At 38.2% G+C, this 22,111-nt stretch overlaps 2 protein-coding genes across 5 annotated transcripts; both read left to right on the top strand.

Moving 5' to 3' along the window:
- Positions 1–740: 740 nt before the first annotated feature.
- Positions 741–9,442, top strand: LOC116256093 (protein MLN51 homolog). 4 transcript variants are annotated; one of them, XM_031632272.2, is made up of 13 exons: positions 743–1,687; positions 2,888–2,990; positions 3,278–3,489; positions 3,590–4,434; positions 5,019–5,133; positions 6,674–6,796; positions 7,728–7,780; positions 7,884–7,932; positions 8,047–8,112; positions 8,197–8,283; positions 8,614–8,681; positions 8,970–9,053; positions 9,142–9,442. In XM_031632272.2, exons 1-9 carry the CDS (start codon positions 1,113–1,115, stop codon positions 8,072–8,074), a joined length of 2,103 nt encoding a protein of 700 aa, XP_031488132.1. In that variant the 5' UTR covers positions 743–1,112; the 3' UTR covers positions 8,075–8,112; positions 8,197–8,283; positions 8,614–8,681; positions 8,970–9,053; positions 9,142–9,442. The 4 variants fall into 4 exon arrangements, with proteins under 4 accessions (XP_031488133.1, XP_031488132.1, XP_031488128.1 ...); XM_031632268.2 differs by having other exon boundaries at positions 8,561–8,681; XM_031632273.2 differs by lacking the exon at positions 8,614–8,681 and having other exon boundaries at positions 741–1,687; positions 7,887–7,932.
- Positions 9,443–14,616: 5,174 nt separating this feature from the next.
- LOC116256743 (uncharacterized) lies at positions 14,617–18,304 on the top strand. Its single transcript, XM_031633211.2, has 2 exons — positions 14,617–15,416; positions 18,072–18,304. Exon 1 carries the CDS (start codon positions 14,930–14,932, stop codon positions 15,413–15,415), a length of 486 nt encoding a protein of 161 aa, XP_031489071.1. The 5' UTR covers positions 14,617–14,929; the 3' UTR covers position 15,416; positions 18,072–18,304.
- Positions 18,305–22,111: the final 3,807 nt, after the last annotated feature.

Genomic DNA, 22,111 nt, shown 5'->3' with positions numbered 1-22,111 from the left:
TTCAAGTCTGGTGAAGGATTATTATGTAAGTTTTGAATTATCATAGTTTAATTTCAATCCGTCCCATAAAAAAATTTGGTAAAAAATTTGGTAAACTGGTTGAGCAGTGGCTCACAGCACACCAACTCCCATGTGTCTCTGCTATTGTATCTAATCCTCATTCATAATATCGAGGCTACCTTATGGCTGGCATGGGCAACTGCTTACCCAGCATGAGTAAACTTTTATAAAAAAATTATAATGATAATACCGGACTCATGCCTAGCTATATGCAAAGTCCGCACTAGAGTTAGGCTGTTGCCATGTAGTCTAATATGCATCCAACTCATAGCAATAATAAGATGAATCAATGCATTTGAGCTACAAATTTTTGTCTCTGCTTCCTCACAAACATAGACTTGGATCGAAAGAGTAGCTAACAACAAAGCCGGATGCACTGAAAATAAACGGGTCAACTTGTCATTTGCAACTGGACGATGGATCAAGGGTGACCGTCCAAATTGGTCAAGTAACCTCGGATTAGGTTGGATACAGAAACCGGTTGATAAAATGAGGGAAGTATCAAGACTTTTATGGACAATACGGATGATTCAGCTTTTCTGAAATTGATCTAATTGGGGCGTTCAAAGGTAGAAAATTAGTTCCTGGGGCCCGATGTTGCAGAGCTAGTTAAGCAATTAAGCTAAAGTCTCCCCCATTTTGAATTTTTAGATAATCCTGGATTTTCCCGGGAACCATTGGCTGCCGCCTTTTTAATAGATACGGAAAAGGGGTTACGAACACAAGTTTCTAGATTTGTTAGCAGAAGCCCTAGATCCGAAGGAGGACGAATCGTCTGACTGTTGGCGACCGTTCATCGGTCGAGATCGTCACCAGAGGCATCTTCCTACGATCTGACGAAGAGTTGCTTTCATTTGTTTTTCTTTTATTTCTATCTACTTTTTATTCTTCTTCCTGTTCCTGGCGTCTCTGTTCGGTGTGAGGATTAGGGTTTGATGAGGTGTCGGATTGTGGGTTCTTGAATGAACTGTTAATCAGGCCTTGAGGAGTCAGGGCTTTCTTTCTCAAGGAGGCATTTCGGTTTTTTGGAGGATATTACATTGGTGGGGGTGATGGCGGTGGAGGGAGGCGAGCCGGAATTGCCGCCAAATCCTGCGGGGATCTCTGTGCAGGACGATGATGAAGCCGAGTATGAAAGCGATTCCGAGGCCGTCGTGCCGTTGGCGCTTCGGCGGAGAGAGGCGAGCGACGATGAAGACGGGGAGGAGGAGGAGGGCCGTCGGAGAAGGGATCGGCGCGTTGCTGTAGAATCGGAGGGGGATTCCGACGCGGAGGGCAGGCCTGCTGCGTATGAAGAGGAAGAGGAGGTGGAGTTGGAGGGAGAGGGGGAGGAACGGGAGGAGTTTGAGGAGGAGGAATTGTTGGAGGAAGAGGACATCGGAGAAGGAGATGATGTGGGAGAAGGGGTGGCTCAGGAAGTGACGCTTGTGGCTAGTAGGTCAGGCGAGGAAGGATCGCGGGACAGGGAGAATGAAGCCTCACCTGCAGAACAGGATTTTCACGGAAAGAATCGCGCAGCAGGTGCAGCTGAGGACAAGAAGGAGAATGAACCGTTCGCCGTGCCTACTGCGGGGGCTTTTTACATGCACGATGATAGGTTCCGTGATAGTGGTGGGGCTCGCCATAGGTCTGTATCTCTTCTTCATTACTCCAGAAAAAATTATTTTTTCAGATCGCTTAGATCAAACTCAGAGAGACGCCATTTGAGTCTGCATTAAGTTTATGATGGATGCAATATCAGGGCGTAGAACGATCCAATTCTTTTTCTGGAGCTATACATTGTCCATTTGTCCTTTTTCTATGTTTTTACGCCTTTTTATGTGTCTTATATTTCATTGATCGCCTACAGGCCATTTTTGAATAATGTGTATTTTCACTTGTAAAACATATAGAATGTGCCTTAAAGGTTCAATAGAACTTGCTGTTTGTTCCATTCCTCCTCCTGTCTGGAAACTTGTTACTGACACTAGTAGTCTTGATACATCCCTAGTTGTTGATTAGAAGAAAACGACATACATCTTGTCATGACATCAAAAGAAAAGAAAAGAAACTCAGAGATACTGCGAGAATCGAATGACAATCTGGATGTTCAGAACTAAACAAACTTTTAAGTTGCAGATTCTTCCGATGTTATCTAATTTTTTATTTGTTTTCTTTTAACTGGACAAGTTCCAAGTATTATGAGGAGTCTTAGCTAAGGCTTTCCAGAGAATATCTCCTTTTAGCTGTTTTTTTAAGCTTCTTCCCAATTTCAAGTACTCGTTACCACTTATGATTTTGTTATATTTCGTTTTCACCTTTTTGTTGGTTTGTGTCCTTTCACATAGCTATCATGTTAAGTAAGTAGTAATGCTGTTGTTAACTGTACAAACAGGTGTTAAACATTGGCAGTTTTCAGATGCAGCTAGTCCTTGTAAGCAGGTTGAGATTGTTGAGATCAATAATATTTAAAAACTCGGCCTGTAACAGGTCAAAATTTTTATTGTTTTATTAAAGCATCAGCTAATATGTGGCCGTATTGGCTGATACAAGCCCCATATCTGCTGATATTTTAAGGGGTTTCTTGCCCATATCTGTTTGCTGGTAGGCTGATGCACATTGACACTGCTATGGATCCTTCAAGCTCACTGCAGAAGCTTTGCCCATTTTTCATTGACTAACTGCTTGTGCTTTCTGTCGAGTTATTAGTCACTGAATGAGAATGCCATTGTCCTTTAATTTTGTAAATGACCCCCTTGGCAATTTCTGTTAGGTTTTGTTTCCCGTAGTCATGTTATTTTTCGTTGTATTGTGTGCTATGCTTGAGCGAGAACTCATAAAATTTCAGGCGTATTGCTGGTGGACGGAAGTTGTGGGAATCCAAGGATGATAGGGCGTGGGTGCATGATAGGTTTGAAGAAATGAATATGAAAGAGGAGCAATACAATGAGGTATATTCTTATGTTCTTTTAATGGTGACATACTTTGCTGATCCATAATTTGTCTTCAGCAGATACCTTATCTGCAACTTCAATGACACAGTCAAACTGTCCTCGTTCATAGTCAAACTATCCTCGTTCATCATATAAAGATATTACGACAAAGTTCTTATTTGTACCTTGTTTCTTGGTGCATTATAATGGTGTCATCTTTTGCTGAAAAGCAAATATTTACTTTCAAGCTTTAATGGAGTTATTTGTAGCTTGAAAATTAAATTTATATCAGCTTGCTTTTTTAGAAAAGAAGAGGTTCCAGAGGACATTTTAGAGGACGTGGTAGAACTGGAGGAAGAGAACGGGGTTTTGCTCGAGGAACTGGACCTAGATACTTTGATGAAAATAAGACCAACAGGACTCTCAATCAACCACAGCGGATTGTCAAAGGTAGAGGACCAAGGAAGTATGATCCTGCAAAGAACAAGATGGATACCCTGTCACCACGCGATAAGCAGTAAGCGCCATGGTTCCTTTTTCTCTTCTGGGTTAGTATGGTTGAACCAATGATATGGCTGTTAATCTTGCTGCTGTCATTGAAAATTGCTTTCCTTTAGGCCTGTGAGATTGAATGATACAAATGCAAGTACTGGTGGGGGGAGATCATCTCCAGCTACTCCTACTTTGCAACCTGAGATGGTGCCTGCACGAAAACATGTTTTTGCCTCAAGCTTAAATTCTGCTTCTCCTCCCTTCTATCCATCTGGTCAAGATATTTCTTCTACACCAAAAAGGCATATACAAGCTGGAAATGCTGGGAGAAGTACAACAAACTCTGCTAACTCTGTAGATGAAAATGGCATGGGTTCAAACACTAATATATCAATGCGTGGAAAGGCAGTTGTTGATTCTATTGGGCAGGACGAGATACAAGTTGACCAATCTATGCATCCTGTTATTGAGAAGGCATTGCCTAATGTCCAAGTGCATGCATCTGGATCTTCTCCATCTGTTAGTGGTGCTCAGTCTTCTCAAACCAAGGTTCAGGGAAAGGGGTTAGTAGTCTCTGGACAGATGAATTATCCAGTTGCTCCGTCTTCTGGTACAATGAACAGAATTTCTACTCAAGCACCTGTTCCAGCTCAGCAAAGACTTGTTCAAGGTCAATCAACTCTAAGGTCTTCTATTCAGCAGCTGAGCCAGCGTCCTGGGAGTGGACCTCAGGAATCATCTTCATCTCAAGTTTCATCAGTTGCAAGCTTGCATGAAGTTGATGAAGTGGAATCTCCCGAAGGTTCCAGTAAGTCTAAGCTTTCATTCTCTGGAACGGGAAAAGTCGCTCCTCAAGGAAATGGAAAGGCCTCCTTCCTGTATGGTGGTGCACAGGTTATTGGATCCACAAATGCAGAGGCAGGTGGCCGTGGTGATCAAACCTTTCCTCCAACTCCTGCACTTTTGCCTGGTAAAACTTCTTTTTGCAAATATTTTCTGACAGCATTTTCTGCTGTTCGCTTTTGAAGGGGCTTTCTGTTGAGACATGTTTATCAGGCTCCAACTAGAGGACTTATAAGTGTCCAACATGTATTACAGTGAATGGTGCACTCTGTAACCATCACAGGAGTGTTCTATAATTTTTGAAAACAAAAAGACTGCTACTTGAGTTGATGCAAGTAACAAATTTGAAGTCTGATGATATTGTTTACTAAGTTCGACAGCCATCTTATTGAACTAAAACAGTGGTCGAATATCTATTTTTATTTTATTTTTTTTGGTCACAAGTAATTGATTGGAGTAGTCTTTCAGCTTAAATGTCTTTTCTCATTTAAAAATTTTGACTACTGTGTACTGTTTTTTGCTATTGCTTGAAAAAAATGGCTGTTTTTTTGTCACTATTTACATTATCTGCTTTTCATAGTTTAATTGCAAATGAATAATTAAATATTCCTTCACATGGTTTTATGCCATAATAACCATTTATGGTAGAACTTTTCTACTATTCGTCAACATCATAAAATTTAATTTCTTTTTTAATTTTTGGATTTCTAGTTATGCAATTTGGGGGACAACACCATGGTGGCCTTGGAGTTCCTGCTGTTGGCATGGCATTCCCTGGATATGTAGGGCAACCACAAGCAGGATTTGGAAATTCTGAGATGACATGGTATGCTTGTTTCTGCAGACCCTCTCTCTGTTTCTCTCCTTCTGTCCGCATGTATGCGCTTGGGTATGTTGGCTTTTTCTAGGTTTGCAGTCGACAAGTGGAGTAACCAAATCAGTTTCAAATGAATATGGGAAATAATTAGTATGGTGGACATCTCCTACACTAAGAATGCTTGAATGCGTCAAAATCATTGTTTACTTGTTTGTCCTGGGAAATGGTATAGCCTGGTCTACTTCTTGAGATCCTTTTCTTGTTGCCACTTTAGAGTCTTGGACACAATTTTATATGACAATGTTCTGTAGAAAAGGCACTATAATTTATACGACCTGACTACCTGATTGCTTGGCTGATGCCCTTGCATCTAGTTTTGGATCTTGGGATTTAAAGTTGTTGAAATATCAATACATAATTAACATCAAAATGTCGGGACTATAGCATTCCAGGTGTCTTCTTCTAGCATTCGCCGCCACAATTTGCAGAACTCTGAATCCTACACCTCAGTCTTGGTAAGTTGGTTTTGGGACTTCTCCTCAAAGCCTCTCATCTACAGCCTGAGTTACTTCTAGCTTTTTTTCGGTAGCTGAGTGATGACTCTGCACGCCTTTACCCCCTTTCACTTGGATGTGCATGTGTTTTTAAATGTGAACTAAACTTTCTGCTTTTGCCATGGTACTGAACACATAAAAACGACACATGCATTGCATCATATAATTCATGACGGTGATGTGCTCTCTCTCTCCCTCTGTGTGTGTGTACGTGAAATGAGCAGTCCTGAAATGGGGTTGTTTCTTAGGTCTCTTCCCCTCTCCAAAGTCCACCAAGCTTGTGGGGAGGATGGTTGTGGAGAGTTAAGAAAAGTAAGGAAGGAAAAGTAGGGGAAAGAGTGAGAGAGATAGAAGGGGAGTGTTATTTGAGTGCGTGTGTATGCATTATCTGTTTCTTTGTGCACTTTGTTCTCCATCTACTGCTGCTATTTGAACTCTTATAATCTATGATTTAGTTGGAGTGAGTAGTGTGTAATTTTCACAATTTGTCTTGACAACATAAGTCATTCCTCCCAAATGAATTAGTTCATTTACATGTCTGAAACTAAGTTTGTGATTCAAGTTCACAGGGTTGTCCATGAGCGATTAAATCCTGCTAAATGTTGTGTGAAAGGAAATCATTTTCTTACGTTCGGACCAGTTGAAATTGAACCATGACATATCATGCAGAATCTCATATGTGCAGATTACTGCAGAATAATATGAACACTAGCAATTCGAATTGGAGTGTTGCAATTTTGGAATTCCATGTCACCTTTGCAACCCATCAATGAGATGGAGTGTTTCAAAAGAGCATTTTGAGGCACTCCATCCACCACATCAAACACAACCCTTAGAAATTGACTTTTAAGTGCCAGAAATGTGTTTAAGGTTCTTTTCTTTCTCGTGCTTCTTTTCCTGAAGCACATCAAATGTTTTATGGCTCGGGTTCTTCATGGATTATATTGTGGACTGGTGGGAAACATAAGCTGATGTTTTGCCATCTCTTTTGTCAGGTTACCTGTTCTTGCTGGTGCTGCCGGAGCTCTAGGAGCCTCATATTGTTCTCCTTACTTTGCTTTTGATGGTGGATACTATAATCGCTCATCAGGGCAAACATCGTCGGCCAGTTCCTCAAGGTAGAGCTTTTTTTCAAAACTATTCCTTAAGGGGTGCTTGATGGGCATGGCATGCTTCACTTTGGATGCTTGGCATAAATTGAAAGGGGCAAAAAGTTGGACCTGCAAGTGTCCAGGTTTTCTACGGTGGTTTGCCTTAGGTCATCCACGGCAGAGGGCACACTGGTGGCACACTGGTTGGCTTATTAACTGCACCCTTAAGTTGTTGCATGATGGTATTGGTTAAACATGTCAATGCCATACATATTTAAGTGGGTGACCGTATATTGAAGTATGAATAATTTAAGTATGGGTTCCTGCTTTTTCCTCAGTCTCATTAATAAAGTGATGGCATCTAGTTCTTTATAAGGTTGGTCTGTGCCAATAATGGGCGATTGTGGTGAGAAGCACCAGATGGAGTATCAGAGAATATGTGCGATCTCATATTGATTATTGGTTTCCTCATTTCCAAGTTCAAGTTCAGCTCCTCAGGTTTATTATTGAAATAATAAGTGTGTTGAGGAACCATACTTTCAAAGAGCATGTGAACCAGCCATATTTGAGCTTTTCTGAATCAATATCCATGAAAGCATAAATTTGCTTTTGAAGTTAAATTGGAATATATGTCAATAAAGTGGTTCCACATTATTTTGATTGGGCAAGAAAGGTTTATAATTTATATTGCTAAATCCTTAGTAAGGGCAATTAGTTTGCCACACTGTAAATGGTGATGATTATTAGGCTACTTTTTAGGTTTTCTATTGTCATTCTGAATTTCTAGAGCTCCACTTCCCCTTCCGTGGTTACAGATTTATCACTATGTCATTTAGATGAAACTGATTGGTTGGGGGAGGGGCTGTGTGTTGGTGCACCCGATCTCCTCTTTGTTGGACGACCACTGTTTTGCTCCTGGGTCTATCATGTAAATTTAACTGTGTTTTTGCTCTTACAGAGATTCCACTTCTAGCAAGTCAGCTAACACATGGAAAACTCCACACAAACCTGGTAAAATTCTGTCAGATCACATAGAAATGATTACTCATTGGAATGTTATTGGTTTGCATGCCGTATTTTCTGCCATTTGAAAAACCTTTTTCTTTCTTTCCAGTAGAGGTAGTGAATGATGAATTTGGCCAAAGGCAAAATAAGCCCCGCAGGTAAGTTTTAGCTACAATAATTCAATGGTACTAATTTTAGCAGTGCAATTCTGGTTGCTGGGTGCGCTCTGTCTTGTCTATCACATGGATTGATCTGTCATTTGTTTTCTACAGATATTCTGAAATGAACTTTGGCCAGTGAGCTACATAATACGAGTGCTTTGGAATAAAAATGTGAAGGTCGTGATTTTTCTAGTGCTCTGTTGTGCTTTATGTTGTTTTGCTATTTGATTCGACTTCTGATCTGATTCATTTATTCTGCAGGTTCTGTAGGGTTCTCTATCGGCCCTTGGTGGTGCATGGCTTTATCCAGGACCACTTTGGGCAGTATCACTACTGAAACTATTATAGGTATATTTTGAGACCACCACCGTGCTGTTCCAGGTGTTGATCCAACTGTGCATTTAATTTGGAATCTACTTGTTTTCTATGAACATCTTTTAGTATCTTCAAGCCTAAAAGATGCTTAAACCAGGCAGTCTTTTCATGTTAACTAGTATGATATAATTTTTGAAAAATGTAAGCATGGTACAGAAAAACTTTGCAGTTGTACTTTCTTCGTGTTTGTTGCATAAGCCTGACTTCTAGAATTTATGCATATATTTGCTTTTGCTATCTTTGGCAATAGAGTGAACTGAAAACTTGCTTGGCCATCGTTCATCAATGTGTTGCCACGGTCAGACTATTTCTGTATCAAATGTGGACAATCAGATTTCTTCCATTGCATTATGCCGTCCAACCTTTTACAGGTAGTACTTGCTAATTGGGCTATTTTTTACATAGTAGAAAGTTCAAAGGACTTTTTTGTGACGTACTGTTTAAAAATATTATGATTTTGCAACCGTGTTAGGGCGTATTCTAGACCTTGTAAACCTACTGTTTAAAAAGTTTATGATTTTGCAACTCTGTTAAGTGTTAGGGCATATGCTAGACCTTGTAATCTTCATAATAAATTTCAACACTTTCCAGCAATTGTCATTTGGCTTCATTCTTGCCTTGGGAGTTGTGTAGGATGTCTCAAGGACAGTTTTTTCCAGTGTGTGCAGAGTCAGTTATCGTACATCTGCAGTGGCTGATACGTGTATCGTTTCTAGCTGCATGGGTGGTCATTTCTGTTGCCGGTGAGAACCGTCTGCTGCTTTTCATTACACTATCTATCCTTCTGATAATTACTCTTGAAAACTTGCAATATTTGTTTGCCATTTTCAGGGTTTGGCTTGTGATTCACTGAAGTTTGTGCAAAGACGTGGGTGTAACTTCCGTTCTCTCTCTCTCACTGTATCTCTTGTTCTTTTCTTTGATATAACCTCTCCCAATACTGAATGCCAAGAAGCATTTCCATTGTTATGTCTATTTAACAGCAAGTATTTGAGTTTACTATCTCTTCTGATGTTGAGGTGGCTGGTTGTTGGAGATTTTCTTTTCCAGTTCTAACTCGCCGGGGATCCACCGATTCTGTGCTGCGTGTTCCACGTTAAATTTTGAATAAAAAGATGTATAATCTTGTTTATGGAAGTGTGTCCTAGGGAGGAGCACCATTTAATAGTCTTGTTTGCAGAAGCCTTGTCTATGTTGAGAACCATCTCCTTTCTTGGCGCGCGTTTAAATTACGGCGCCTTTGCTTTCTAGATATTTTCACGGTGCCCAACTCAGGGAAGGAACTCTGGTCCTTTTTAAATTTTATCAATTGTTGCGTCTTTAGAAAATTGCCAAAATTCTGAACTATCTCCATCTTTTATGTCGCTTTGGGTAGAAATAAACTTTGCTACTAAAATATATTACTATCTGGTTGGGTGGGATCAATTTTTAAGGAGTTTATACACTATTCTTTCATGTTCACTCTCTCATGTCAAGAGTTGCATGATCTATCATCTCTCATTAAAAAAAAAAAAAAATTCTCACCGAGGCTTAAGTTTCTTGTGTCATTTTAATAAGAAATATCCTTTAATTAACAAATCTTTATTATAGAGAAAGAACCAATATTAAATTGTTGGGTAATGAAATGGAACTCTTCTTTATCTTATTCAGTTTCTTTTTTAATTTTATCAGAAAATAAATAGTCAACTTCTATATTGACCTTCCTGATTTCCAATGTTGTGTTGTTGATATGCTCCGTGTCGGCCGTTTGCCATTATAATACAAGAGTGTTGCATGTTTATATTTTTTTATTTTTAATTTATAGATCAATTATAATTTTAAAATTAAATAAAATAGGACGATATGATTCAATACATAACCATGTGTTTTAGCCAAATGCTGGATATATTTACTCTTAGCTGTTTCAGAAGTCCCTTTTTGTAGCATAATTAGTTTTTTTCATTTATGCACTGTCGTTTGATTGGTCATGTTATCTTTTTCCTCCGTGCGTTTCAATTGTTTAAACACACTAATGAATGGTTGATTAGATTATTTAAATAGTTATTTTTTATTTTTATTTGAAATTTTCGAGTTTTATGTTGAATGAGTTATGACACCAAGGGTAAGTTAAGTACTTTTCTAGGTTGAATTTTATTGGTATTTGATTATTTATAGGAACTGATATAAGTAGCCTTCTTTCATATAAACTAATGAGTTATCAGCTTCTCAATGGAAGGAACAAACTGATCGTGCCTCAAAAAAATTGATTTTGAAAATTTAATTGTCTTCTCGTCTTAGGAATTTAATTCAATTGAAATGCTACCTCCATTACTTTTTAGTGAAATCATATAATATTTTCTTGAACAAAAACATGGATAATGTGTTGCAAGAACGCTTGTTTCAGACCATAAGTTGACAAAAAAAATCCCAATTTTCCAGATTATTTGCAGAATACGTCGTTTCAAAGCTGGGGACAGAAAATTCAACGCCACATTTATTACTTGCAATAACATAGCCGCATATTTTGATTTCTAGACGAGTTTGCGAACCATCCTATGTAAACTACGCAAAAATAAAAACTACAAACTTTCATGAGACAACGAGTGGGCTAGCCTAACAAACTTGAATTCTTGACAAGTTGAAAAGGTCCGCCTCTTTATCTTGTTCTCCAATCTTGACCCAAGTGGGGAAAGAAAAATTATCTTGGTTCAATTATTGAGTCTATTTTTATTTTTATAGAATCTTCGATAATAATTATTCAATTAACACGCGCACATTAATTTACTCTCTCTTTTCACCTGGTATCTCTAAATTGTTCCAGTTATTTAATAATGTTGACATATGTATAACTAAAATATCTAAGAAAACAAGTCAACAGATTAAGTACGTACTTCTATGAATATGAATCTTTTGGGTAAAAATAACTTTATCTCTCACTTAACAATTTGAAATTAGTTTACACAATTGATACCTTTAGCGTGTTTGGATAACACACTCATAATAAAAGCTGTTTTGAAAAATTGGTTTTGTGAAAAAATAAAATTTTAATCATTGTTTAAAAATTGGCTTCATTTTTTTTGTAAATAGCTTGGGGGTAAGCCTGGTTATTCAATCCAATTTTAAAACCAAGTTTTTTCAAAGATTATTTTTGAGAAAACCTGGTTTTATTATCATCTAAAAAAAAGCTTTTAAAAGTAAAAAAACTGTTTTTAAACATCGAAAAATCTGCTTTGAAGTGGCATCCAAACACTTAATATATACAGTTTGGATTGTCACAACAATAAATAATGTGAAGGCTATTGTCATCGGGGCAAGTGTTTTCCCAAATTAAAGTCCATGGCTTCAGCCCACAGAAAGTTTTCCAACTTCCGGCCAGTGAAAGCCAAGCATGGGCACGCGTATCAACGTCATAACTTTGAAATTTCACGAGCTGACATTAATCACACGCGCGCTGGTCATCCCTCAGCTGGTGAGGCTTAAAGATGTAAATGTTTTGAATTAGGGACTTTTCAAAATTTTTTGGTCAGATTTTTTTGGGGAAAGCTATCTAAGACAAAAATTTTTAGTTAAGAAGCACTAAATATCAAATTTTAATGTTTAAGGAGCACCAATATGTAAATAAAAAACATACATAAATATCAATATAAAAATAATAGCTTTTTTTTTTGAAGTCTATGTGAACAATCTTACACCTACCTCTACCCCAACCTCAAAGTCACCCTTCACTCAAAGGACTCAAAAAAATGGGTGCCACTCAGAGTTAAACATGTAACATATCGTCTACCAATTAGTAGGCTCGATCGGTTAAAAGCAGATCTCTATAGCAAGACACAAATGTTTAGTTTCAACTCTACCAAACTCAGGACAAAGAGCCATGTCAGATTATCTTTCTGATCACATTCTTCTTACATTTTTTGCACCTTATTTTTTAGTTGGTCTCACCCGAATACCTTTACCAGAACCCGTACTTAGCAGTGGCGATGATGCAGCTAGTACCCCCACATGGGTCTTGACTCCACTTTAATTGTTTTTTTAAATTGCATGTAAATTTTAAAAAACTTTAAAAAATTTTCAAAAATGATATTTAAGTCAGTGTCAAAATTTAGAAACTTTAATTGGATCCCACCTTAAAAAATTTCTAACTCCGCTGAAATAAATCAATTTTTTTTTAAAGAACTTAAAATTTTTTAAAAGTAGGGGCCTACCCAATTTCTATGGCACGTCATTCATTACACTCCGCCAAAAATTATGATTGACTTGCCTCCCTTTGTGCAGTGCCCTATTTTGACACGAAACTGTGTGGAACAAACGATGCCTTAGTTAGGATTACTGTTCATCCAGCATGCGGATTCCATCTACAGCTGAATTTAGTTGAGAGTGGGAGAACGCTCGCAGATAATATCTTCAAGTCACTGAATACCGATTCATTAAACATACATCCAACAAATATATTTTTTTGATTAAACATAATAAAAATTGTATTTCTAGTGGATAAGTCAAGGTCTGAGATGCGTAGCATGAGAAAAATTTTCGAGTACTTGAAATGAAATTTCACCCGTTTGTTGAATCAACCAACAAACACGAGACAATTCTCTCCGACCCCACAACCAAGGCGTAAACACTCAAGACCAAGAAAGAAAAAAGGCCTTGGAAGCGTCAAGACCATGACTGTCATTTAAGATGAACGTTTAACCTGCAAAAAGAGATCTTCAGTAACGTATTTTTTATGCCATCAAACGCCTTTCAGTTGAAAATCAGAATAATTGAAACCAGTATACTCATAAAATTGTTATCTAAGAGTCCTTTGATGGGCAAAAAGAACTTCACATTTGGACGAAGAGAAAGAAGACTTTTATAACAAAGGCACTGCGCTTCTGGCACATATGTTTTTCTGACTACATTAAGAGCAGAACGTTTTTGTTTTTTTTTTAAAATGATGTGATTATGAATATTGTAATAAATCCATAGTTCCACCAATAAAAATGAACTGAAAGAGGGGGCTTGCTTTCATAGAACACATACTTCTTTAGTGCATGATTGAAAAATGCTCTGTTCTTGTTTTAGAAAATATAATACGATTATGGATGCTGTTGTTAGTTTGAATAACCAAGTGGTAGTCAATGTATGTTTTCGAGGGAGTTAGTGTGATGGACGTGATAGAGACTCGTTGGCGGCTTGTTTTCGTTTTGAATCTACAAGTGTTACTTCCTTGTTCTACAAGGAAAACTATTAATATTAAGCAAAAGTAGATCCTGTGCCGAAGATGGAAGGTTGACCACCATTACTCAGTCCCTGTGAAATGGTGGTCAATATAAAAATTTTCATGAAATAAGAATATAAACTTTTTATTTAATTATCATGAAAAGTTGAAACATCATAATGTCTTCCTCAACCTTTTAATTTTCTTTACCTACTCGAGTCAACTTTCTTTTTTGTAAGTATGCGTGCGTTGATGGGGCTCAACCAAAACGGACACGTGAGAGGTCCTATCTTACTGTGCACGCATTACCCATCAGACAACCTTTCAAATCTTAGTTGCATGAAAAATTACGAGACAAGAAGTTCAAGAATGCTATGATTCACCACATTTATCTAAGAAAAAGTGCGATAAGTTTGGATATCTTTGGATATTCTTTCTGAACAAGTTGGGTCCCCACCAACATCGACCTTTCAACGTCGTCGCCTTCATAATGGGAGGCCAGAAAGATTGCCTGTTCGTTGTTTCAATATGGAAAAAAAGAAGGAAGATCAAGGAGTTGGAATATTCTTTCTTGATGCCTGCTAGTTGCTCCCACTTAATTAAAAAAATTTGTCGTCCCTTGTTCCCGTGGCTGCAGATGATACCCACATGATTTAAGAAAATGTTTTTTCGTGTACTTTTAGATATTTCTAAGAGCCAATGCCATGCTTGGGAAGGTGGATTATTTTAACTCCATGATTAGGCGGTTAAGATTTAGGACTTAAAGATTGAAGGTGGTCAAATATCTAAATATGAGGAAGGAATCGTTCTTGGTGAGTCTTGTACCTCAATTGAGAAAAGAAATGACACCTACCCAAGTCAGGTCTGCTTATCTTCCTATTTTGGAGAATATATGATTTTACCTTGATATTAACATGCTAAAATACTTTTCATGTATTTCATAAGAGCAAAAAGATAAGACTTCTTCTTCACCATGGCTTTCAAAAACAGCAGATTACAGCTTCAATATCCCAAACAGAGACCATAGCATCGTCACGCCAGCCGGGTCAACATCATCCAGCCAGAGAGAAAGAGAAGGCAAAACGGAAGAAGAAATAAGAGAGAGGAAAGTCAAAGGGACGATGTTTCATACCTCTCTCCAAATCTCCAACTACTAGAAATGAAACAAATTACCTCAGAATTTAATTTCTTATGATCACAGAGCGAGAGAGAAAGGGAGACAAATTGCCCATCTGCAATTTCTGCCACAGCAACGTGTCTGTTTCAGTCATTTCCTTACCCACCCAAATCCAACCCTCCTCCTCCCCGCTGAAAAAAGGATCCCAGCATTCAAGGCGAACCCTGTAACCCACGAAAACTTGAAGCCCACAAAAACCAGGCAACAGAAGGGAAGTACAGAGAAATTAAGAAGGCAAAGGAGAAGAAGACAAGAAGAAGAAGATGGAGAAAAAAGCCTCCCGTTTCCCTCTGCTCCTCTCCTTTTTCCTCGTATTCTTCTCCTTCCCTTACCTATCGTCATCCGTAAAAACGATACCCATCTCCCTGGACGAGCCCTCTGCCTACAAAGAGCTCAAAAACTGGGGTTTCCCAATTGGGTTGCTGCCCGCGAACGTCAAGGATTATAGCCTCAACCGGACGACCGGCGAATTCTCGGTGAGCCTCGGGGACCAGTGTCAGATTACTCTTCCTCCTGATAACTATGTGGCCACGTACAAGAGGACCGTAACGGGGAGGGTGGCGGAGGGGAAGATTGGACAGCTCGACGGGATTGAGGTGTGGGCTATATTCAAGTGGTGGTCGATCACTGGCATCAAGGCCAGCGGCGAGAACCTGGTCTTTGAGGTGGGGATGGTTTCGGCGAAGTTTCCGACGAAGAACTTCGACGAGAGCCCCGTGTGCGAAGGAACGAGCTCGGCTAGCCGATGAGGTGAGGTTTTATGTATTTGTATACTTTTCTTTTTTTCTTTCTCCTTTCGCCAAATTTTCTGTGTTCGCTGAAGCTTCATCTTCTCTCTCTTTTCCCCCCCTCTCTTTTTTGTGGCGGCTTGGTATACTGGTTCTTTTCGTTCTTCTCGTGTTCCATGGATTTGAGAATTCATTTTTTTTTTTCTTTTTGTATAAGAGTGGAACTGAGTTGTTCATTTTTCTTTTTGGTTTTCTTCTTTCTGTATTGTGTTGTTTGCCTTCTGGTGGTTGAGCTTATTTTTCATGCTATGCTGGGTGGGTAGGAAAAGGGGGTTTTGGTTGATACTTGGTACTGTTGGTCCGAGAATCATTCCATAGTATGATACACAAAGCAGAAGCGGGAGACACGTCAAAGATTGGAAGGAAGGGGGAAGCGAAATGTGTATAGAGAACAATTGTATAAGCAGAAAGTATGTGGACAAGTGATAGTGCAAAAATTGTAAATAAGTTTTAAAACATGAATGAAATTATAATCAGTAAAAATTAAGGTAAACGTTATTGAAAAATTAATTGTATACTTATAACAACAGATATCATATCATATGTACTATTGTGAAACGCACATGAACTGAGAGAAAGTTTGGATAACAAAATGAAAAAAAATGAAAGAATCAACTATGGAGCAAAAATGAATGATTCGAGAAGTAGGTTTCTAGTCCCAAATGAGACGAGTTTTCCACAAACGGAAAATGTTTCTCCAAGTTTTCGCATCTTTGAAGGAAAGTTTCTGGCTTCGTGACCATGTTTCTGGAAGTGATATTCTCCTTTCGATAGAAATTTCAGGTAACTAAGGTTTATTCATCAACTATATGAACTATCCATGTATGGTTTTGAATTTCCACTTTTTATGATTTGCTTTGCTTCCTTTGAGGATTTTGCTGGTTACAACAGCCTTAATTTGACTTGAAGTAAATTTTGTTGGTGATATTCGTCCAATCTTGGTTTCAGCTACTGCCATCCTATATAATCCAGGAGCTCTTCCATTTGAGATTAGCCTTGTGGGAATTTTGTTGACAGCTTGGGTTTGTTAGTGACTGCAGTTCAATAGTTGTGTGTCCTCTCTTTGTGCTGAAAATTCTAAAATCCTGCTCATGAACCTTGCAACCATGATTTGGGGCCAGATATTCAATCTGCCTTTCATTAAGATGAGGATTCTGTTTGTCTGTCAAATACTCATATTCATGTCGTGGAGATGCTTCAGCTTGCTTTGCCTTTCCTTTCATATATTGTTCGTAATTAAATTACATAGATGGATGGGAGATTCTGCAGCAAATTTATTTGTTTCCAAAGAGAGTCTTCTCTATCTTCATTGAAGGTCTAAGTTCAACAAGAGGAAACTGAACTGCAACTATGATTCAGTTGAAAAACTTTTGTTTGTAAAGATATCGTTTAAGATATCTCTGTTGTTTCTCGAATAAGCATGTCATACATCTGAGGCGACTGCTATAGACGTTGTGATCTTTCCTCCCCAGAGCATTACTCGCTGTATAGAAGTCAGGTTGTGAAACTCACAAGAATTGCCCGATGCATGAATCTGCATCTGCATCTATGTGAAGTATGGCTCAATTTCAGGCCATCTTCATGTACTTGCCATTTTCATCAGTAAAAGATTTGGGAGCTTTAGATAGCTTTTATGAAAATAAAGCAGAATCTCTTTGTAAAAATTGAAGTTTATATTTCAAGAGCTTTTCAATATCTCTTAATGATTGCATTTGTTTTTAAATCTTAAAATTAATTACTGTAAATTTTTGAAGTTCATATTTTCAACTTTCTAAGTCTTGCCTGGCCCTAAATAGTCCTGCAAATGATCCTGCCTGGATCTTGGGTGCATCCTTTAGAGGCCCTGCCACAGGTACTGATTGCCACAGTTTTATAAAACGTTTAATGTTCATCGTTTAAACTTTTTTAGTCTTGTCTAGGCATCAAACTGAGTTTTTTTTCCTATGCTTTTAAGTCCTTTCTGTATGTGCTGCGTTCATGGTATTGATTATACTCGGGAAGTGAAGAGCTTGAACTATTTTGTGGGGATTTGAAACAAGTTTCCTTACAAAAATGACCATAGGCGATGGTGCAGTTGTCCTTGTACAAATTCTCTATTAGTAATTTGCTTTTCACCTGCACAAATTCTTCTCAGACGTGTCCTCCACTTGGTCACTAGGTTGATGCTTCATTTCCTATTTATACTTTGTCCGATAGCGCAACTCTGTTAATCGTAAATGTAACCCCTGTTCTGACTCTGTAAAGATGTGTTTTTCTGAATCACAAGGATTGTCTTGTATTGAAGAATACAAAGACTTTTCACTCTGGTTTCCTAGATTATAGCTCATGATTGGTATCTTACTAGTTCTTTTTTTTTTCTCGCACAACTTTTATTCATGAGGAATAAGCCATGTTGATTGTCATCATTCACATTTAGGAGCAAATAAACTTTGTAATCCTCTTCTTCTCCTCTGATTTGGTTTGAATGCCATCCCTTATGGTGGGAACTGGGAAAGCTATATGGTTGCAGGAGGAATTCTCTTTTTCTCATTCTTTCTGTCCAGGAAACTGTCATTCCATTATTCATTAGCTTCCTGACATTAAATACTTAAACGTCGGAATTCTTTGTTTTTTGCAGGGGAAGATAATTTGCCTGGTAATTAGCTTTCTCTCCATTCTCGAACCAAATAGTGCAAGCTTATGCTACGATATGTAGTTGCTCTCAGAACATGGTTAGACATGCTAAGTATATCTATTGGACCTGGCAAGATAATGACTATTAGTGGACTATCAATTTCTGCTTGTTGTATATATGTTTCTGTGACAAGATGGTTGTGTTTGCAAAAACAAATGGTGGACTTTCTTTCTCTAGTGCCCTTGCAGTTGTAGCTACTTCCCATGATCCAAACTGTTGTTTTGAAGTTGATAGTCTGTAGAGATGTTGTAAATAGCTAAATATTGGTTTCCAACTTTAGCAGAAACCTAGTTAATAGCCATATCGGCCAATATGCATGAGCTTGTATCGGCCTATATAGGCTATTTTTTAGATACCGAAGAGGTTTTCTATTAATGTCTTTTTGAAATATTGGCAGATGTCGCATGAATGCGCAGCATATCAGCTAATATACGAAAGAGCCTGATCGGGGCTGATACTGTCAACAGATCCTAAATCGAATTAAATGTATATTTTACCATACCCACTTTTTTGAATGTCTATATATTCGGATTCGAATTCAGACAATTTTTTTTTTATCGTTATCTGAATCTGAAATCCAAATCTGATTTTCAAATTAACATCCAAGTCTGAATCCAACTGATAAATCTAATCCAAACCACAGTATAGACTATAGATGCTGATAGGATATTTGTTTAAAACTATATCCCATGCCAATCTGATTCTTGACAACATTTAGTTACATCCAAAAGGGAAATTGAATTCAATCTGATTTTTTAATAGAAGAAGATCAAAAAATTTTTTATCTGTTTTTTTTTTAATTTGGTTTGGTAGGATGGGGATCTAAATCCGGTCTATTGACATCTTAGATACAATACTTAGTGACTAACAAACACTGATCTTTACGACAGTGATATGAAGGGCGCAAGGGCCTAATCTGTATTGGGCATGGATTCACCATCGTAATTAAAGGTATTGAAACCGCGCATGTTTGGTGGTTGTGGAATATGTTTGTAGTTCGGAAATGATAACCAGTCGTTGATGGATGTAAGTGGTTTTAAATGAGTTAGACCTTCTTCCTCTCAAATTTAACTTAATTAGATTCCCTGTAATTGGATTTGGATTGAACTCAAGACTATTTTTTAAAATTGAATTGAAACCCAACTAGCAAATGATCATACATTCATGAGTTTGAACTCCACTAAGAGGTCCGACTGCACATTCGAAATTACATCAGCCTGGCTCCAGGTTGTAAGCTCGGAATGACTTCCTCATTAAAATGAGTCGATTTTTAATTAGAATGTAAGCTGAGAGAGAGAGAGAGAGAGATTTTAGACTGTGATGGGGATGCTAAACATTTATTGAAAAATTGAGGGCAGTTTCAAACCTAAAAATAAAAATTTGGTCATTTTTATTGAGTGACATAAAAAAGATCAACATTTTTCACAACATTCATTATGTTCAAAGCTTATGCTTATATTTTGATCGGTTTGCTATGCCAATAAAGTGCACTTAGAGCCAAGTGATTTAGTTGCACGTCCAAAATAATAGTATCTCTGCTCTTGGGCCCCCAAAGACATAAGGTAGTTGGTCGGTTTGAGTGTGAGTGTTGTGCCAATGTAATATATGAGGCGCTCGAATTGAATGGTATACTAGCTAGGACTCTGAAAAGTTTCACTTCTGTTGCTATAAACTTTATGCGTTTAACGTTTGTGAATTGATGCTCGAGCTCGACATGCAACCCCTCCCCTTTCTAAAACAAAGGGGGCAAATCATGCAATGCAGGAAGGTCTCCTGCAATTCAAAACAAAATGGGCATTTTGGACATTTCAATCCAAATAAAAGAAAGAGAAATAAAAACATCGCCCGAATGAAATAAAATACTTGTTCATCTCGAGCAACCGAATTCAAATGACAATTCGAATTTGGACACTTATTTGTTCGGTACGAAAATGTACACAGAACTCCACGACGCAGGAATCTAGTTCGGTACAAAGTAACCCAAGTTCAGAACAGGAGGCTGGCCGAGAGCGGAGAGATCATGGAAGAGTTCAACCTTGAAATACTTCACACCATTATGGTCCAGCGCCTTCACGATCAAACGGAACGTGTAGTGTTCTGTCCCACGGTCCAGCACTTGTGCGTCCACCACCTCTAAGAACTTGAGCTTACCGTGCGTCTGCTCGTCGTGCCTTTTCACGGCAAAGGCACCCAAGTCCTGAACACCGTGGTCGCTCGGGATGTGAACCCAGCTAGGGGACGGAGGAACGTAAAAAGTGGGGACGAACGAGCCCAAATTCAGGACGGGTGGTTGTCCCGGTGCAGATAAGTCCTGCAGCACAGCAACATCGTAATAGCGCACTTTATAGTCGTCCAGAACCTGAACGACCAGCTTGTATGTGTAATGCTCCGTCCCTCTGTCCATCACCACAGCACAGACCACTCGTAGAAACACCAACTGAGCGTGGTTCTGCTCGTCATACCTTTTCACTGCAAATTCGCCTAATCCCTGGACATGGTTGTCTTTCTCGGCGTCGGGGACAGGAAGCCAGCGGGAGGGCGGCGGACGAGCGGCGGCAAGGAAGGCCATGGCTGCCATGGTGATGAGAAGGAAATGAAGAAGGCGGCTCCCCATTTTGGCAGTGGGATACGAAGAATACTAGCTAGGCAGGAGAAGCAGATGGAAGGTGGAAAGAAAGAAGAGAGTGAAGTTGGTGGAAGGGTAGGGTGGTGTCCAGGTTTTGGTTGAAAGAGGTGATACTTATAAGTTGATGATAGAATCAGTATATAAATTTGGTGAAGTAAGCGTGTTAGCAAGCATGGTGTGAAGGTCATCATCAATTAAGAAGAAGAAACTTGAGACTGCAAGTCATGTGAACTGACTATTGGACAGAATAATTTTCCACTTAGTAGATTATTCCAAAGTTTGTAGCCCATGGGGAGGGCATTTTCTAGTGGAATATGCAGGCATCCTGCACCTACTACTTCTTCTAACTAAAGATGACGGTCGCACCTACATCTGTTCTGTTTCCTCTCTTTCTCTATCTCCATTCTGTTTCGTATAAACCGGGGAGTAGTTAGGTCAAACATAATAACCAGACACTTTAGTTTTGATGTTTGAATGATAATAGAGAAATCAAAATTGTTTTATAAAAACAAATTGAATCAAAAGCATGTTGTATGTCAAAATATATATTTTTAACTATGTATTAAGACGTTTATATTTTATTTAAAATATTTTTTTTGCAAAAAATTAAAGCATCCAGTTATCCCTAACTTAACTGTTTGGTTTCAACACACACACACACACATATATATATATATATATATATATATATATACACACACATTTTCAAAAATCTTATATGGTCTGACAAAATATCAATGACATGTAATAATTTATAATTGACTTTGAATAGATAACTTTACACGCTGCACCATCTAAACCAATCATTGTAAGTTGATTCCGCTGGAACACTGCTGGGAGATGCGACTCACAAACTTTCTTCATCATATAAAGTCGATTAATTGACTCATAAATCATATTACTATATATGTGTGTATGACCATCGACAAAGTCCCCAGGGCGACATTGCCTCTTTAGTCTCTCTCTCTCTCTATATATATATACATCTTGGTCCACGAAAACTTCCAGAGATACCGTTTAATTTTGGGTTCTAGAGCTGCAATTTAGAAACCAAATCTCTGAGTATCAAACTCAGAGTCGTGGTCTCTACAGTTCAAATGTAGAAAACACATTAATAAACTTGCATTAAAAAAAAGCATAAAGAGGGGTTTTATAAAGATAAAACAATTTCCAATTTAAATTTTGTGATTCCTTTGGTGAATATAAGCTCTCATCCGTGCATACGCGTGAAATTAATGCTGATCAAAGACTCCGATTAGATGTAATGGAACCTATGATCACATGATCTGCACTATCAAAACATTGACAAGAAACAAAAAATCTAAACTTGAAATGTAGTTCCACAACAATATTTACG

This window comes from Nymphaea colorata, chromosome 6, assembly GCF_008831285.2.
Source record: "Nymphaea colorata isolate Beijing-Zhang1983 chromosome 6, ASM883128v2, whole genome shotgun sequence".
NCBI lineage: Eukaryota > Viridiplantae > Streptophyta > Magnoliopsida > Nymphaeales > Nymphaeaceae > Nymphaea > Nymphaea colorata.
This window is presented reverse-complemented; position numbering and strand designations above follow the sequence as displayed.

What these genes read in the sequence shown, in the direction of transcription:
- LOC116256743 (XM_031633211.2), top strand. Translation starts at nt 14,930, where the DNA reads ATGGAGAAAAAAGCCTCCCGTTTCCCTCTGCTCCTCTCCTTTTTCCTC.
- LOC116256093 (XM_031632265.2), top strand. Translation starts at nt 1,113, where the DNA reads ATGGCGGTGGAGGGAGGCGAGCCGGAATTGCCGCCAAATCCTGCGGGG. An exon ending in AAGAGGAGCAATACAATGAG is followed by an intron (nt 2,991 to 3,277) that starts GTATATTCTTAT and finishes TTGCTTTTTTAG; the next exon opens with AAAAGAAGAGGTTCCAGAGG. An exon ending in AGGCAAAATAAGCCCCGCAG is followed by an intron (nt 7,933 to 8,046) that starts GTAAGTTTTAGC and finishes TGTTTTCTACAG; the next exon opens with ATATTCTGAAATGAACTTTG.